The 18,697-nt window shown below is 37.9% G+C and overlaps 1 protein-coding gene, 1 long non-coding RNA gene and 1 other non-coding gene across 3 annotated transcripts; 2 read left to right on the top strand and 1 right to left on the bottom strand.

Moving 5' to 3' along the window:
• Positions 1-11,484: 11,484 nt before the first annotated feature.
• Positions 11,485-11,558, top strand: TRNAI-AAU. Its single transcript has one exon. It is a non-coding gene; the product is annotated as a tRNA-Ile (tRNA).
• A 78-nt stretch (positions 11,559-11,636) lies between these two features.
• On the top strand, positions 11,637-15,199 carry LOC111437806. Its single transcript, XR_002709495.1, has 2 exons — positions 11,637-11,783; positions 14,785-15,199. It is a non-coding gene; the product is annotated as an uncharacterized LOC111437806 (long non-coding RNA).
• On the bottom strand, positions 12,109-14,089 carry LOC111437805 (WAT1-related protein At1g09380-like). The gene is made up of 7 exons (XM_023075899.1): positions 13,893-14,089; positions 13,741-13,803; positions 13,542-13,658; positions 13,194-13,446; positions 12,940-13,101; positions 12,543-12,694; positions 12,109-12,456 (listed from the first exon to the last, which is right to left on the bottom strand). Exons 1-7 carry the CDS (start codon positions 14,072-14,074, stop codon positions 12,267-12,269), a joined length of 1,119 nt encoding a protein of 372 aa, XP_022931667.1. The 5' UTR covers positions 14,075-14,089; the 3' UTR covers positions 12,109-12,266.
• Positions 15,200-18,697: the final 3,498 nt, after the last annotated feature.

Raw genomic sequence — 18,697 nt, 5'->3', positions numbered from 1 at the left:
AAAGGCCTATTAGCTCAGCTAGTTAGAGTGGTAATATTAATGCGCGAAAGTCGCAGGTTCAAAACTTGCATTGGGCCCCAAACTAAGGATTTACTATTTTATATATCAATTACACTGCACACCTTGATTCCTCTCCTTTCTTCATCTATGCCTATTCACTTACGTTGATTCGCCTTTTTTGCCTCGTATATTGTCAGAATGCCTCGATTTCTCTCCTTTCTTCATCTATGCCAACCAACAAAAGGCCTATTAGCTCAGTTGGTTAGACCCTCGTGCTAATATGGTTATATCAATTACATTGTCATGGCATGTTTCATCTCCGTTCTTCATCTATGCCTATTCATTTACGCTGATTAGATTTTTTTGCCTCGATTTCGCTTTCACTCTTAGTTGGTTAGAGTGTTGTGTTAATAATGTGAAGGTTGCAGGTTTGAAACCTGCATGGGCCAAACAAAGGGTTTACTATTGTTATATTAATTACACTGCCATGCTTTGATTCCTTTCCTTTCTTCATCTATGCCTATTCACTTAGGTTGTTTAGCCTTTTTTGCCTTGTACATGGTCAGAATGCCTCGATTCCTCTCCTTTATTCATCTATAATGTGAAGTTCAGGCTTATTAGCTCAGTTGGTTAGAGTGTTGTGCTTATAATGTGAAGGTTGTGAAGGTTCAAAACTTGTATAGGTCAAAGCTTACTCTCTAGAGCTTTTTTTTTTTTTTTTGCTAATAACCTTATTTGAATGTTGTGCTTATAATGTGAAGTTCAGGCTTATTAGCTCAGTTGGTTACAGTGTTGTGCTTATAATGTAAAGGTTGTGAAGGTTCAAAATCTATATAGGTCAAAGCTTACTTTCTTGAGCTTTGGATCGAGAACTTAACAAAGTGACAATTAAAAACAAGTATCCATCCTGTACCCCGAATCGACGACCTGTTCACTTAACAAAGTGACAATTAAAAACCTGTTCACTTAACAAAGTGACAATTAAAAACAAGTATCCTTTACCCTAGATCGACGACCTGTTCACTTAACAAAGTGATAATTAAAAACAAGTATTCTTTACCCCAGATTGACGACCTGTTCGATCAGTTGCAAGGAGCAGTTGTGTTTTCAAATATTGACTTACGGTCAGCACCCCCCTCACTGAGTTGACCAAGAATCATCTTCATCGATGATATACTTGTGTATTCCAAGATTAGGGAACAACACGAGGAACATCTCTGGAAAGTGTTGATCACTCTGACCCTCACTGAGTTGACCAAGAAAGGAAAGTCGTTCACTTAGAATGATTAGTGGAGGATAGTTTCCAGAAACTTAAACAGAGGTTAGTAAGCCGTTAAGAGATGGAGGCTTTGTAGTATACAGTGATGCTTCAAAAAGGGTGTTAGGGTGTGTCCTCATGCAACATGGGAAGGTTATTGCATATGCTTCGCGTCAACTAAAAGAAACTGAGCGAAACTATCCCACCCACGACCTAGAACTCGCAGCAGTGGTATTTGCACTAAAGATTTGGAGACACTACCTTTATGGAGAAAGGACCCAAATTTTCACTGACCACAAGAGTCTTAAATACTTCTTTACTCAGAAGGATTTAACCATGAGACAACGCAGGTGGTTGGAGTTGGTTAAAGACAGCACACACTTCTGCTCTAATCACCACAAAAAGCAATCCAACAGGATCTGGAACGCACCGGTGTAGCAGTGGCTGTGGGGGAGGTTGCCGCTCAATTGGCCCAGTTAACGATACAATCGACCTTGAGACAACGTCTTATTGATAAACAACATGGTGATCCAGATTTGATTGGAAAAAGACGTTTGATAGAGGTCAATCAAACAGAGGACTTTGCATTGACAGCAGATGGGGGGCTCTTGTACCATGGGCGGTTGTGTGTGCCAAATAAAGAAGAACTGAAGGTAGAAATCCTAACCGAGGCTCACCACTCACCATTCGCCCTACATCCTGGCAGTACCAAGATGTATCAGGATTTGACACGACATTATTGGTGGCGGAATATGAACAAGTCAAATGGGTTGTGGTTGATAGGCTCACAAAGTCAGCCCACTTCCTGCCATGGAAGTCCACTTATTCCGTGGATAAATGGGCTCAGTTGTACTTGAAGGAAGTAACTAGATTGCACAGGGTACCGATATCCATTGTGTCAGATAGGGATCCCCGTTTCACATCAAAGTTTTGGAAAAGCCTTCAGAAAGCTTTGGGTATACGACTAGAGTTTAGTACAGCATTCCACCCACAGACGGATGGGCAAACTGAACGCTTAAACCAAATTCTGGAGGACATGTTATGGGCCTGTATGTTGGACTTTGCCGGTAGCTAGGACACACACTTGCATCTCATAGAGTTCGCTTATAACAACAGTTATCAAGTGACGTTGGGTTGGCACCTTTTGAGGCCTTATACGGGAAGAAGTGTCAATCCCTAGTGTGTTGGATGAAGTCGGAGAACGCAAGTTGTTGGGCCCCGACTTAGTGCAAACAACTAATGAGGCTATCCAGAAAATAAGGACTAGAATGCTTACGACCCAAAGCAGGCAAAAGAGTTATACCGATGTGAGACGAAGGGATTTGGAGTTTGAGGTGGGAGACAAAGTATTCCTTAAGGTGGCTCCCATGAAAGGCGTTCTTAGGTTTGGGCGCAAAGGAAAGTTAAGCCCACGCTTCATTGAACCATTTGAGATCTTGGAGCGAGTGGGACAAGTAGCTTACCGGTTGGCCCTACCATCTGCACTCTCAGGAGTCCACAATGTGTTCCATGTATCGATGTTGCAACTATACATATCTGACCCATCGCATGTGATAGATTTCAAACCTCTACGGTTGGATAAGGGTTTGAACTATGAGGACGAAAGTTTCTTTTTTGGGGAATATTGTAAGGTCCATGTTTTGGGCCCATGGCCCAATAATAAAAACAAGAGTTATAAAAAATAAGCCCTAGGGTTCAGCATGGGAGCCAAATCCTTCGCCAGCAGCCGCTCGCCACTCTTCCTTCTTTCTATCGCCGCCCTTCCTTCCCTTTTTTTCACTTTTTTTCCTTAAGCCGCTACCACCCAACGCTTACGGTCCCGCAACCGATTGTTTCCCACACCGCTCCGCGCCCCTTCCCACATCAGAAACCTCCCACCCAACACCCACATCGCCGCCGCGAGGGGAACACCATCGTCGTTGCCAGAACCGACCTCAAGAGGATTAAACGCAGCAAAGGTTCAATTCCTACGTAGGAAGAAGGCTCAGTTCGAGGGGAGTCGGACTGTCATTGATTAGGAAAGGCCAAGAAAGTCCCTCCTTAGGTAAGGGACACGCCTATTGAAAATTAACGTTTTGTTTTTTTTAAAAAAATGGGTCGAACAGAATTGTCCTATGGCTAGGTGCTGTGTAATTTGATTGCCAAGTGTAATCTGATCGCTGTATGTGTAATTTGATTGCTGTGTGTAATCTGATCGCTTTGGGTAATTTGATCGCTGTGTGTAATCGTGTGTAATCTGATTGTCGTGTAATCTGATTGTCGTGTAACCTGATTGTCGTGTAACCTGATTGTCGTGTAACCTGATTGTCGTGTAACCTGATTGTCGTGTAACCTGATTGTCGTGTAATCTGATTGTCGTGTAATCTGATAATCGTGTAATCTGATTGTCGTGTAATCTGATAATCGTGTAATCTGATAGTCGTGTAATCTGATTGTGGTGTAATATAGTTAGGTTGTGTAGTCTAGATAGGTGTCTATTGCCGGCATATTGTGCTTGTAGGTAGCTACGGTTAAGGGGTTTGTGGTAATAGTTACACGCTGTGTGTTTCGGGTAACTAGCCACCAATAGTCACCTTTGGGGGTGATTCTAGAAAACGACTATCCATGTAAGGGCTACATGATGTGTGTTTTCGGGTAACCAGCCGTTGATAGTCAATTTGAGGAAATAAGGAGGTGAGGTCCTTGTGGTAATGGTTATATACTGTGTGTTTTAAGTAACCAACTAGGAATAACCACTTTAAGAAGTAAAGATGACGTTGATGTTGTGGTGGCAATAATCATCTGCTGCGTGTTTTGGTTGATCGCCTTATGACGATTCTTATGTTGGCCCCAATATGGGAGTCCCTTACTGAGTATTTTTATACTCATCCTGTTTTTAAAATGATTTTCAAGCAAGCTGTGGCATGGAGGTGACGAGTAGGATGCAAAAGTTAGTCACGGGTGATTCAAGGATTTTTATGTTTTTTTTTTTTTGTAATCTCATTTTGTGGGAGATACGTTCCCGCACTTTTGTTATTAATTTAAACTATGTTGTGGACGCCTAGTTTGTGGGAACTAGGTGGTCACACCAGATTTTCTTTTGATTTTAAATTTCTTACTTTGTTTTGAATATCTTTTGGCGGCATTGTTTTTTTTTTTAATTTTTTTTAAAGGGTGCCCTGCACTTGATTTCTAATAAATGATCGTTTTACATGGTTTTCATTCTTTTCCAAATAAATCACATTATTTTTCGTAACGGCCCTGACCGCTACTTATATGATAAGTCGGGTCGTTACATAACACCCTCATCTGTGTGCATTCGCACCTATGCGTATTCGCGCTCATCATACGGTGCGCGTCCGCACTCAAGTCCAATTATATATCTCTTCTGACACAACCCTCTAGTCTCATCTCTTGGTTACACTATGTAACACTTGCTCGTGGATATTTACATTAATATAATTTTTATACTCTTAGAGTTGTGTCCTATGTCGATCTAACGACATGATGCAATATGGCAAATAACATCATAAGGCATGTTCAACATGGAAAACATCATCATTTTAATAACATCATCATGCATACATCATACTTATCATAGAAGTCATTAAGTGCATCAAATCTAACATGTACGTCATACTCATGCATCATCATAATTCAAATAATCTTTAGTCTATCCTATAGTAAGGCTACTTACTTGGTTGGGCTTAACCGAAGTATTCCCTACTTAGCAAAACGTAAGCTCCCGTTCTGTGAGAGCTGCTTCCTACGTTGTCGGAGTTTGTTTCATATCACACCGTTCGTCATCTTTCGTTATTATTTCACAATTAATTTACCAATAACTCAATAAATGTGAAATACAACTCTAAAACGGCCACCGGAGGAGTCGCAGACGCTAGGAGCCACCGGAGGAGTCGCTGCAGCGTCACCAGAGGAGCCCGAGCTGAGCCGAGGGGCCGTCTATGCCGCTATGTGACACATGGCAGTAGAAGAACGAGCCACGTCGTGCGACAGCGTCGGGTCGAGCTGCGAGTCACAGTCCGGTTCGGGTCGCGGTTTGGGTCGCGGCTGCAGAAGGCTACTGAGCAAGACTAATCGTTGGGCCTCGGCTTACTGGGCTGGCCGCAAGTGTTTTGGGTTGCAGGCCAGCTCGATTGGACCGTGGGTCTAGTCTCGAGTTGGTTCAGCTGAACCATAGCTTCTGGGCTGGTTTGAGGTTTGGGTTGCTATAATTGGGCTGGGCCGAAGGCAGAGACCGAGGGAAAGAATCAGGCTGGCTCTCTCAGGTTGACCCAAATCCATGGATGTAACAGATTGAAGAAAAAATGGAGTCGTCAGCAGACCGAAAACTCCGACGAACGCTGGAGTTTTCGTTCGCACACAACCCTCAAAGGGCGACCGAAGGCTGGGATGCCACAGAAACTCGATCCCGACCTTCAGCCACCCTAAAACACCTACAAAGAAGGAAAAAAAATAAAGAAAACGAAGAGGACAGAGAAAATCCGATGAAACTCCGGCGAGGCCAAACCCTACGAAATCGACGTCCCAATCTCCATTTTACGCAACAAAAGTAATCCCAGAGCCTTTTACATACATTAGGGGTAGATTTAGATGAGTCCTATACGTTGAACATCGTTGGCAAGGGAGATGGAACGTCGCATTTCCGAACCCTTCCAGATCTAGGAGTGTGAGGGCTCTACAAACCAAACCAATACCAGAGTTAGGGGGAGGAAGAGACTCGAGAATGGAGGAAAAAGGAGGGAAAAAAGACGTCGAAATGACGTTAAAGAGGAGAGAGAAAGGTTGCCGAAAAAACGCGCAGGCAACCAGGTAAAGAAGATGAAGTCCGACCCGAGGGCCGGATCCCGCGACTCGAACCGAACCCAACCACCGTAGGTTAGGCCAACAACCGACGACTCTCACGGCCTAGTCGCTTCAGCCCAAACCCCGTAAGCCCAGTTACGGCCTAACTCGTAAGCCTAGTTATGGCCTAACCCGTAAGCCCAGTTACGGCCTAACTCGTCAGCCACGACCCGAGACTTACAAGCCCAGTCCAATGCCGACATGCATAGCCCAGCCCACCTACACTTTTCCTTCAGCCCAGGCCGGCCCGTCACCTGCGATCAACCCGAAAACCCGCGAGCGACCCGACAACCCACGCCTCGACCCGAGACTGTTGCAACACGCGTCGTCCTCTGGTTGTGCCACGTGGCACATTTGCAGCGCGACACCCCTCGGCTCCAACGGCTTAATCGGCTCGTCGGTGGCTTCTCGACTCCGGCGGCTTATGCGGCTCGGGAAACCTATTTTCGGCCCATTTGTCACCGTTCCGACCCTCCTGAACTTAGTTTAGGCCCCGTTTAAGGTAAAAGAAATCATTTTAAGGTCGTATTTCACAAGTTCAAGTTGGTAATTAATTATGTTTGTGAAATACTAACGAAGATGATTATCCAATAGGAACCAACCACCAACGGAAGCGTAGAACGTTCACGAGGAGCTAGGAGCTTACGCTTATATTTTAGGGAATACTTCGGCTAAGGCCTACCAAGTAAGTGGCTCACCCGTTGTAGGTTACACATTATTTGTTGTATGTTGGCACATGCCCATGGATTTGCACGTGTCAATAAATTGTATGCTAGATTATTGTGCTTAAGTACGTAATCATGTGAACGTGAATGTATGCTATGTATGCTGTTCAGTCTGATGTGATATGTGATGCATGTAACGAAATGTTGTTCTTGAATGGTTATAGCATGATTGTATGAAATATTTGAATGTAAAAAGCATGAATTGTATGACATGAAATACGGTAAACTGCCTGGAATCGTAACCTCGATAGGAATATGTATGAAACGTAAATTGAAAATGAGAATGACATGAAGCATGGAACGTGACAGGGGGTTATGTTCATTAATGATAAATGTAGAAGTAGTGGGACCTCATGCATTATGTGTATGTTCATGCATCTGGGGGATACCCCTATCCCATCACGAGGGTACGGACGCGTACATCCAATGGCAGGACAACAATCGTTATGCTTTGCATAGCGCTGCTGTGACGGTTACTAGTTCTAACGGGTTCCGACGTAAGGGGCTTCCAGAGTATGCCCATCGGATAAGGAAAGTGGCCCAGCGGTGTGCAAAGTAGCTGGTGAGCCCATACTCGCACGTATGGGCTGTGTGTAGAGTATATGGTACACGTCCAAAGTTTACCCGTTAGGACAGCACCGTAGGGAAAACGAAACGAAACGAAAGATAGGTCTCATCATTTCATTGCATGTGATTGTTGCATAACCCCGATAGGGGGTCACTTATTGAGTATTCTAGAAATACTCAAGCCTCATACTATTTTACTTTTTCAAATAAGGGCAAGGCACCCATGTGGCATCGACGGCGGCATCGTACACCCCGAGACCATGGTACATGCATAGGGTAGTTGTTTTTCCATTTCATAGTCTAGGTTGAATTTGGTTTGCATCATTAGTATAGGTTGAATTGTATTTGCATAATAAACCATAGGGTAGTATAAGACATTCATTTCAGTTTTGTTCCTTTTCCTTTTTTTTTTCAATATCGTTCTTTTTCCTTTCTTTCCCTTGTATCCGTATTCTCTTTCATAAGGTATTAAAAGGCGAGTGTAAGTTGCATTTATAATCATGACCCATTTAATGTAATTCTGCATTCCAAGGTATAGTAATGACCTTAGATTAAATAGGTAAATTTTAGGGTCGTTACAATGGATCTCTTCTTCTTTACCCAACTTCGGCCGATTTTTTGGCGCGTCTTCTCTCTCCTTTTCGCGGCCTTTCCGTTGCCGATTTCAGTCATATTTCTTCCTTTTTCTCTTTGTTTATCGTCCTTCTTTCCTTCCTCGAAGTTTTGCGGCCTAAAAGTTCCTAAAACCCTAGATCTAAGAACGTTTAGGAAAACTCAATTTTTCAACCTCAGTTACCGACGACGGCGCTTATGGAAAGGCACAAAACGTACCTTGAGTTATTGTGCTTTTGTTAGGATCCTTCTCGTGGTGGTAACTAATCATTTGGTGTCGATTTTCTGGTGGTTTGGGACTCGTTGGAGAAATTGGAAACTCGCCGGCGTTTATCCAAAATCTCTCTCTCGTATTTTCTTTCTTTTCTTTGTTTGCAAGGATTCTTATAGGTTCTGGGAGTCGTGGGCTGAAGGTTGAGCGAGGTGTGGCTATCGTTTTGCGTGGGATTTGCGAAACTCGGCGGTCGCCAAAAAACTCGTGGGTTTTCTGGTGACTGAGTTTTTTTTTTCTTTTTCTTTTTCCCGGGTCGTTACATGTTTATGATATGATATATTGTGATGTGACATGTTATGTTTAGATTGTTTTGTGTGATCATCGAGGTAATTGTTGTATGAATGGCACATTATGAAATGACATGCTAAAAGCATGGAGCGTTATGTTATGTTTTCTAAATTGTATGTATACAGCATGTTATGAATGATATGATATCACAATAAATGAAATGAAATATAACCTCGCTAGAATTATGCATGATATGAGAACTGAAAAATGAGAAAAGATATGACATGAATGTAAAACGATAGCGGGGTTATATTTAATAATATCGAAAATGGAAAAATATTGGGACCTCATGCATTATGTGTGCTCATGCATTGGGGGATACTCTATTTAATCACGATGGGCAGGGGTACGATCATTATGTTTTACAAAATGCTGCCGGTAGGAGTACGATTATTATGTTTTACATAATGCTGCCGGCAGGGGTACGATTATTTTTGCTTTACATAATGTTGTTGTGGCGGTTACTAGTTCTTATGGGTGTCTGGCCTAAGGACTCCCGGAGTATGCTCGCCCGACAAGGAAAATGGCTCAGCGGTGTGCGAACTGACTGGTGAGTCCATACTCGCACGTATGGGTTGTGTGTAGAGTATATGGTACACATCCAAGTTACCCGTTAAGACAATATCGTAGGAAAATGAATTTAAATGATAGGTCCCGTCGTTGTATTCACATGTTCTTGCACTTAACCCCCAATAGTGGTACATTTTTCAGGCTAAGGCAAGGCATTCATGTACGATTAACGACGACATCGCAACTCAAGACCATGACACATGCATAGGGTAGTGATATTTATTTTCTTAGACTTGGGCTAGAATATGATGTTTTGAATTTAAACCTTTATTTATTTTATTTAGTTTTTTTTTTGTGTCGTTTTAAAGATGTTTTCGAAACACATAAGTCCATGACTGTGTTTTAAGATAAAGGTTACGTTTTATGGAATTTAAATGAAGTATTTTCATATTCAATGTTTATGATATGTATACAGTAGCAACCTTAAATTAAGTGGAAAATTTTGGGTCGTTACACACACAATATGATGATGAGTGTGAATACACACCATATGATGATGAAGATGTTCATGAGGCGCATGACACTATGGGGTTCCGCTGACCTCCTAATGTCGCTACAGATTAACTTGACCAGAAGGTCCAGAGGGGGTGCGAGCGCCCTGGAGATTCACACTCGCAAATGTGAGTCGTGTGTAGGAAAGTACTACACATCCAATTTGTCCTAGACTGAAGGCCACCCGTATGATGTTAGAAATAGGTCCCTAAATCATGATTGCATGTGTTTGCATTTGCATGGCCCCTATAGTGGGGCCACTTACTGAGTATTCTTCGAAATACTCAGGCCGTGTGCCACATCATTTTTCAAGTAAAGGCAACGCGCACTTGTTCGGAGGATGGCAACATCGTGAGCAGATCCTGTGACACGTGCATAGGGTAGATTCATATTTAAATTTCTAGGTTTGGATTAGAATAGGGTGTTATGCATTTCATTGTTTTAAATTATTTTGTATTGCTTTTATTTTCTCTAAATAAACACGGAAGACTGTGGCGGTGTTTTCGAGAGAAAAAATTATTTTAAGAGTTCTTCGAAGTTTATGCTATAAATGATGTTCATGTAAGAGTTATATTTCCGCATTATAGATGAGCATAAGATGTTAGTAGCAACTCTGAGTATGTGGAAATTTAGGATCATTACAGTAAAGCTTCTTATTTATATATATATATATATATATATATGTTGATTAGCCCTTTTTGCCTCTTACATGGTCAGACACGCCTCGATTCCTCTCCTTTCTCCATCTATGATCATTCACTTACATTGATTAACCCTTTCTATCGTTGTAAATGGTCAGAATGAGCTTTGTCAAAAGCCATAGGGTTTTGTCTAGCTTGCTATTGAGAAATTCATGCCTTGTCCCCTCTCCTTTCTCCATCTACGACCATTCACTTATGCTCATTAGCCATTTCTGCAGTCGTACATGGTTAGAATGTGCTTTATCAAGGAAGCCATAAGGTTTTGCCTAGCTTGCTACCGAGAAAAACATTGTTTAGCTGTAGTTGGCAAATGCAACGGTTAATGTGGTGAGGGTGATTCATATCATATGGTTGATGCTTTGACAATTGGACTAAAAGTCTCCAAAGTTCACTCATTCCTCCATTCCCCGTCTAAACCAAGAATCCTCACCTCGGGGGTTAAATAAACGTCTCTACTCTCATCGCATCCAATCCTAGTAACTTTAGTGTCTTATTATTAACTTAGCACATTCATGCAGTTTTGTAAGGGAGATAACCTATAAATCATCTAAAGCATGGAATATATTATCTAAACGTTTATGCAAGTTCAATCACCAAGAGCATAGACCACAACATCTCATTCTCTTTCCTAACATAGTGGAAACATATAAAACAACATGCATCTTAAAAATCTCAAATAGAAGTGTTAAGATAATTTTTTATTTGATACATGCAAAGGCTGTATAAAAGCTATGCAAATGAATTATGAAGGGTTTTAGGTGTGAAGTTTAAGTTTAATTCTATGTTATGTAAAAATTTGGAAAAGTAGCCCTGAAATGGGTATTTTTGGAAAAGTAGCTCTAAAAGGGTAAATTGGGAATTTAACACACGAAATTTATAAAAATAACTCTAAAAATTGGCAATTTTAAAAAACGACCCTAAAGATTGTAAATTTAGAAAAATAGCCCCATAATTAACAAAATTGAAATATTGCCCCCTCATTGGTTTGGAATTTAGTTCATAAGATGAAAAAAATTGATTCCCATTTGGAATTTAATAAAGTAAATAAATGTATTAAAAAGAAATAAAATAAGAAAAAAAAAGAAATGTCTCATTCCCATTTCTCTGTAACAATAAAAAATATATTAATAATAAATAGAAAAAACTGACACAAGTGGCCTATTAGCTCAGTTGGTTAGAGCGTCGTGCTAATAACGCGAAGGTCGCAGGTTCGAAACCTGCATGGGCCAAACAAGTTTTTTAACATTTTTTTTTTAAAAGATTCCCGTTCTATGTCCACCCACCTACCAAATTTCTGAATTCCATTTGTTTCCTCTTGGATAGAGGTTTTAAAAAACTCCATTTGTGTGCCCCCAATTTCAATCCTCCACCATCGTCATCCATGGAGGGTTCCAACCCCCTCATCCTCAACGCTGGTTGATCGCCCTGCCTTCTTCTCGGATCCATTGGTGCTGGTAAGTCCCTATAATCAAGTTTTTTAAATTATCATTTACAATGTCACGCCTCCTGGAATCGGAATCGGAATCGGAATTACCCCGCCGTCTCAAGTTTTTTAAACCTGGTGAGCTTGACTAATCACTGATTCTAAACATGATTCCATTCTCCTCATACTTAAATCACTGATTCCATTTCTGCTGCTGCCTTCTGGTATTTTCATTACTTAAGGATTATCATCATGAACATGCACATTTTGGAGGATAATAACAGTTGTTGTAATTTGATAAGCTACAATGAGTTTTTTGTATGATGATTTTTCTCTAGAATGTAAAGTAGTGAATATTGAGACTTGAACAACGTAAAATTTCATTTCATAAAAGGGATACAACCGTTGTAGATGCTATGCCTTCCTTTGAACATGTTCTTTCTTAACTCTGTCTTCTGTTGAAAGTGAATGGATTTTGATCTGTATTACCTTTCTTACTCCTTTCTCTCATCTATTACTTATGGAGAATATTTCCATTTGAAGCCACATACGACTGTTCTTCCAAGTCATCTTTGGTATTACACTCATCCAGCTTTGCCTCTGCTACTGCCGCCATTTCAATAACCTGTTGTAGTTTCACCTCTTTGGTCTTTCCCCATAGGACAGCATATAGCCCAACAACAATCAACAATGACCCTACAACACTGAGACAACCATGTTTTTTGTTGGCATTTGAACCCAAGTTCAATATACAATATAAACTTGTTGATCGGAACTTCTAGATACTCACGTTCCTACGTATAACTTTTCTTGAAAGAAGGTCCAGCTGAAAATAGCCACGATAATGAGCAAGAAGGGGTTGAAAACTGAGGCATAGAGAGGACCTTTCTTTTGGATACTCCAGGAGGTTAGGCAAAATGCAACCCCTGAGCACGCCACTCCCTGAAAATGAAAAACTTAGTGAGAGAGGAGAAGATTATTATGGTCATTAGTATTAATTAAGCTTTTTGTGTAGGTTGTAGTAGCAAATTGATGTGTGTTTAGTTTGAAATGGACAACATCTGCGAATCCTTTGTATTGTGAAAAGAAAAGGAATCAGTAATTGAGATTTCTTCATCAGATTGTTGATGGTCAGAGATTCTCAATTCTGTTCAGGAGAAGGTTAGTTGGAGAAGTAACAATGATACCGCATAGAGAGCACCAACAAGGCGGATTGGACTTTTCAATGACCAAGCTGCAGCTGTGTTGTGCTCAATGCCAACGGCGATTGCTCCGCATTGAATGCTTGCCATGAAAGTCATGATAGCCGTGCTCGTGTAGGGAGCTGGAAACTGAGAGTTAACCCTTGCCTGCAGGAATTAACAGTAGCGTCTTAGATTTGGCTCAGGAAAAGAGAAAGAAGCAAAGTTGTTAAAGAAGCAAAGTTAAAAAGCACACTGACTTGGATTACAAACCAAGCCGCCCAAGCAACAGAGCTTATGATCAAGTAGAGAGAGCCCCAGATGGCGCTGCCGCCTTGGCTGCTGGAACTTCCCCCCCTCATCATCTCGGCATACTTCCAATGAATCCCAGATTCACCCAGGTTGATGGTTTGTCCATGGTAGAACGACAGCAACATTGCCCCTCCGACGCACACAACAGTCCCAATCACCTTGGCTGCACCTGGGGTTGTCTTGATCCCCACAGATTCTTGTCTACCAAACAAGATTAATTGTATTGAAAATCAGTGCAGAAATGGGTGGCAATGATTTTAAAATGGGGAGTGAAAAGAGAAGGAAACTTTAGATACCTGAAAAGAAGAGCGAGGAGAAAAGTGGCAGCAGGCAGGACATTGGTCAATGCACATGCGATGGTGGGGGATGAATATTTTAACCCAACATAGTAAAACACTTGATTTCCTGTTGCCCTGCATGTCATGTTTATAGGTTTATAGAGTAGAATCTTCTTATATTTAGTGTTTTACAAAGCTTAGCAGTGGTTTTGCTTACCCAGTTAAGGAACACAGTAGAATCTGAAACAGGATAGGTTTTGTAATCTTGGGTCTCCCTTTTCTGCAGTCATTTGTTTGTTAATAGTATATATATACACTCTTAATAACTCAAGTTATGAAGTAAAATGAGATGTAAAAAAGTAGACATACCTCTCAAACCAATAAGCACAAGGAGCTATGGCTATGGTACCAAACATCTGCCTGTAAGCAACTAGAACCATTGGATTCATCCCAAACTCCATGGCTAACTTTGATGTAATATTCAAGCCTGCATACAGGAATTGGACAACCACCATAGCCAAGAGTGGCAACAAATCACTACCACCAGCCATAGCTCTCTCTGTTTCCCTTTCTCTTCCGAGGCTGAGTGGTTTGTGAGAGTGGAGAAGCCATTTTATATAGATGAGGAGTGAAGAAGAAGAAGAAGAAGAAGATGATGATCAATAACAGAAATTTCTAAAAAAAAAATCTATAGCGTTGAAAAAGCAAAAGCTAACCGTGTAAAAGGAGAAGGAGAATGATGTTAAGATTGATATGTAGAAGGAAGGGTATGGGTAGGCCATTTTGCATGGCACCAAAAACAGAGCTTACTGCTTACACCATAAAAACAGCCTTAAATTTTGTTTTTGTCCTCTTAGGCCTCATCAGATTATGTAACTTTAAGCAACTGATTTCTTTCCGCCACCATCCCCATGGAACCTGCAACATTTTTCTGCTACATGCTTCATCATGTGTCTTCTCCTAACTCTTCCTCTCTATGTAAATCTTATCTGTTTGTTTGCCCATTGGTTCAAAACCGTGGAAAGTTAAACAAAATAGTAAAATTTGATGAAAGTTTAGGCGGTTAAGGATATTTGACCGTTTAATTACATTACGGCTTACCATATTTGCGTTTTTATTAAAGGCAAATATATTGTATTCATTTATTATTCTTTCCCTATTATTTGTAATTTACATAATTCTCTATTATATAAATGATTATAAATAGAGAGCTTTCACCACCATTTAGGCCAAGTGGTGGCTTAAGCAAACATTTTCACAGGTATCTACATATTTTAAGCCATACTTATTGTCATAAAGTTCAGGTTTCAAAATATCCGGCCGGTCTAAGAATCAAACAAAAGAAGGTGGGGTTGTGAGTAGATGCAGTTGTCCAATGATTCCATGGCTTAACCCACAGGATATTTTCCATTTTCCTTTAAGAGGCAAAAGATGAAGGTTTTGGAAAAGGAAAATGTTAGGTTGGGGTACTAAGAAGCTCCATATTGTGATTGGATTTTGTAGAAAGAAGCAAAATTGATATCTATTTGGTGAATCTACGTATTCATCACTATGACATATTAGGCTTTAAAGGAAGAGGAGTTCTTTAGTTTTACGTTCCCCTCTCTCATGCATATGAATTATAGCAATACGTATGGGAGTTAACATTAGTAATGGAATTAATGGACTTCTTTTCATTTTTGTCCCTTTAACAAAAACTTTAGGTTTTACATATTTGGTTGTCGTTCAAAATGTAAGCATATGTGGCATCACGCAGGATAAGTTTGTATTTTGGTGAATTCAAAAACAAGTGTTTGTAGCTATGAATATAAACTTTGACCATTGTTTCTAATTTGGTACCGTTTTATTTCATTCCCATAGATTGTATAGGTGGTGGGAATTTATATGAATATACGGGAGTTCTAAGTCTTAGACTTTTTTCCTAAATCAGTGCACTAAGTTCGATCAAATCAGGTTCTTCTTTGAATTGTCAAATGAAATAGGTGGACATGTCTTCTTTTGACAAATTTATAAATTTTAAATTATTACAAAATTTGAAGTATATTATAAATTTTATTATTTGAAAGTCCCTAAATAAAAAAATAAATTGGAGGGATTAAAATTTTAAATATTCAAATAAGAATAGTAGGTGGATCGATTATAAGAATGTAGCAAATTAGTTAAGTAAGTAATTAAAATAAAGAAATTAATGTGAACGGATGAATGAAACACGCCCTTTTATCTATCTGGCAAATAATAGCTTCTACTTTCTAGTTTTTTTTATCACGCCTCTCTCCCTCTCTTACATTTGTTTAAAAACGTGTTTTATGTGCCTTTTTATCTATCTGGCAAATGATAGCTTCTACTTTTTCGTTTTTTTTTTATCACGCATTTCTTCCTCTCTTAGATTTTTTTTTTCAAAAAGGAAAAGTATGCATTTATGATCAATGAGTTGAGTTAGCATGGCATCATAACAGACCTGTCGTGTTAATAAAACAATCAAATCCTCTTCCATTTTCACCCTTTCTCTCTTTTCTTTTTACCCATTATCTCTTTTCTTTTTTACTAAATTAATAATCTAAAAAATACTTAAAATGCATAAAAATAAAATATACTTCAACCTTTTTAAAAAGCATTTCAAATGGAAATTGTATTTTGTTTTAAAAATACTTAAAAGCTCTTGAAAGATAACCTTAAACTTTTAATAGTTTTGAAAAATAAATTTTAATTTTATAAAGTTTAATTAATAATTTTTTTAAAACAAAGTTCAAAAATACCTTTACCGTTAATACTATATTTATAAAATACCCATGAAATTTTAAAAGTAGCATTAACCTTTTCTACTAAAAAAATTCTTAATATCTATATATATGGACGAAAACCTTATATTGTTACCTCATACTTTATATCCAAATTTTTTAAGGTTATTTTTTAATGTTCATAACTAATTTTGAAATTTTGTACCAACAGTAAAAATATTTCTGAATTTAAAAAATAAAGTTTAAAAACATTTAGTTTTTAACTAAGTTATATATATATATATATAAAGTTCGAAGGTGTTAATGAAATTTTAAAAAATTTAAAGGTATTTTGTAAACATTTTTTAAACTTAAAAGGTATTTTTGAAACATCTTACAAGTTCAAGGGTATTTTTTTAGGACTTTTTAAAAGCTTATCGATATTAACCTTTTTTTTTATTATTTAATTTGGGTGTATCGATCTAAATAGACACCATAATTAAACCAAAAGCGACTAGTTACATAGCTAATAGTTCATGTGTTATGGGTATAGATAATTATGAATAGTTGTGTTACTAGGATAAATAAGGGTGTGGATGGTCATGTTTTAATTGAAATATGTAGCCATGAGTAGTTGTGAATCACTTATACAACTAGTTATAATGATGATATAAATGCTGACTAACCTCATTTATCTAAGTTCATCCATCTTTTTTCAAGGCAATAATACTTATTTGATATTTAAATCCCTTCCCAAGTAAAATTGTATGATTCTAAACCTACCATCTAAACTACATAAAATTAGAAAAAATAAATAAATAAATAGTCATGAGCCAAAGTAAAACCACTCTTTTTACTCCATTTTTCAAATATGTTTTACAAAGAACATACATAGTTTTATATAGGGGTGTCTATTGAACCTAACAACACGACAATTTAAACCAACCCAACCTGAATTATAGGGGTTGGGTTCAGTTGAGGTAGCAATTTGGGTTGGGTTCATTTTCTAAAATCAAATATATTCGGTTCGAGTTTCGGGTTCATTGAAAAAAATGTTGGGTTGACCCGAACCCAAATTTTTTTTTATAAAATATATTAAGATGATTAACGTCATCCTATGTCCATCAAAGTGGTAATTGGATAGGTTTGATTTCAGCTTTATACCATATTATTTTATTATTTTATTATTTCAGGATGAAAAAATTATTATTTTATTATTTCATTATTTCATTTTAAGGATGAAAAAATATCTTAATTTTTTCATACTTTTCTAAATACGTTACTTATAATAGGAATAAACTAAGCAACAATAATTCATATATTTTATATTATTTTTAAATATATTATTTATAATATTTAAAAAGCCTATTCATATATTTTATACTATTTTTAAACACATTATTTATAATATGAATAAACTAACAAACAACCCTCCATATATTTTATACTATTTTAAACAAACCATTATTTATAAGTTTTGTAACGACTGAAAATAATAATAATAAAATGAAAAAAAGAAAATAACTCATCACTCTCTTCACCAATTTCTCCTCCTCCTCAAATATCTCTCATCAACACCTCAACCAATCCAGAATGTATTAGTGGTTCTACAGATTTAGAGGTTTCATTTTGTTATCCTTTTGAGTCATATGTCATATATATATATATATATATATATATATATATATATATATATTTTATCCAATCATTTAGATTTTAGTTAGCATCTTGTGTTACAAGAAATCACCCAGAATCAGATTTCCTCTTCTTTATCCAATTATTTAAAATCAGACTCCTCCTTACTTTATAAATCATGTTAGAATTAATAAGAGTTTAGTTATCATTATATTATATGAGTTTCAGTAAATGACTCCCAATAGTCAAATAATCTATTAAAAATTGGCCAAATAGTCATATAATCTATTAAAAATTGGCCAAGAATTTCTGTCAACAGAATTAAACCCCTAAGAATTAAAATAAATGAAAAGATTTGGTGAACATAATTAAAATGAGAAAAATAGTAAAAGGGAAGCCAAATTAAAAAATAAAATAGAGTAAAGACGTGGAAAAAAGAAAATCTAATAGAGTAAATACAAATAGTAAAAAGAAGATTTGATCAACATAATTAAACATAGGAAATATGAGGGCAAGAAATATATCAAATTCTTTCATATAACAGTAACAATATCTTCCCTAAAACAGTAATAATAGAAAATGAGATTTTTAATGAAAATAGAATTTTATAAGAATCTACTCAAATTTTTAATGCTCCCATGAAGTTTAACGTATGTACTATTTTAAAATTTAGAGAATTGAACTTGAAATTGATGTCATGGGTTCATATAGGTTGACTTGGATACAAAGGACAAAATCGAACTTAAATTAAGGATAAATTGGTGACACCAGCCTAAGCTAATCAAATAAGTGACCTTACTATTGACATGATTATATTTGATG

Source organism: Cucurbita moschata, unplaced genomic scaffold (assembly GCF_002738365.1).
Source record: "Cucurbita moschata cultivar Rifu unplaced genomic scaffold, Cmos_1.0 Cmo_Scf00066, whole genome shotgun sequence".
In the NCBI taxonomy this organism is placed as follows: domain Eukaryota; kingdom Viridiplantae; phylum Streptophyta; class Magnoliopsida; order Cucurbitales; family Cucurbitaceae; genus Cucurbita; species Cucurbita moschata.
The sequence above is the reverse complement of the archived record's forward strand: the minus strand, read 5'-3'. Positions and strand labels throughout refer to the sequence as shown.

Coding starts and splice junctions, on each gene's coding strand:
- LOC111437805 (XM_023075899.1), bottom strand. CDS start 14,074: ATGGCTGGTGGTAGTGATTTGTTGCCACTCTTGGCTATGGTGGTTGTC. Junction 13,659..13,740: donor CTACTGTGTTCCTTAACTGG/GTAAGCAAAACC, acceptor CATGACATGCAG/GGCAACAGGAAATCAAGTGT. Junction 13,102..13,193: donor CGGCTTGGTTTGTAATCCAA/GTCAGTGTGCTT, acceptor TAATTCCTGCAG/GCAAGGGTTAACTCTCAGTT.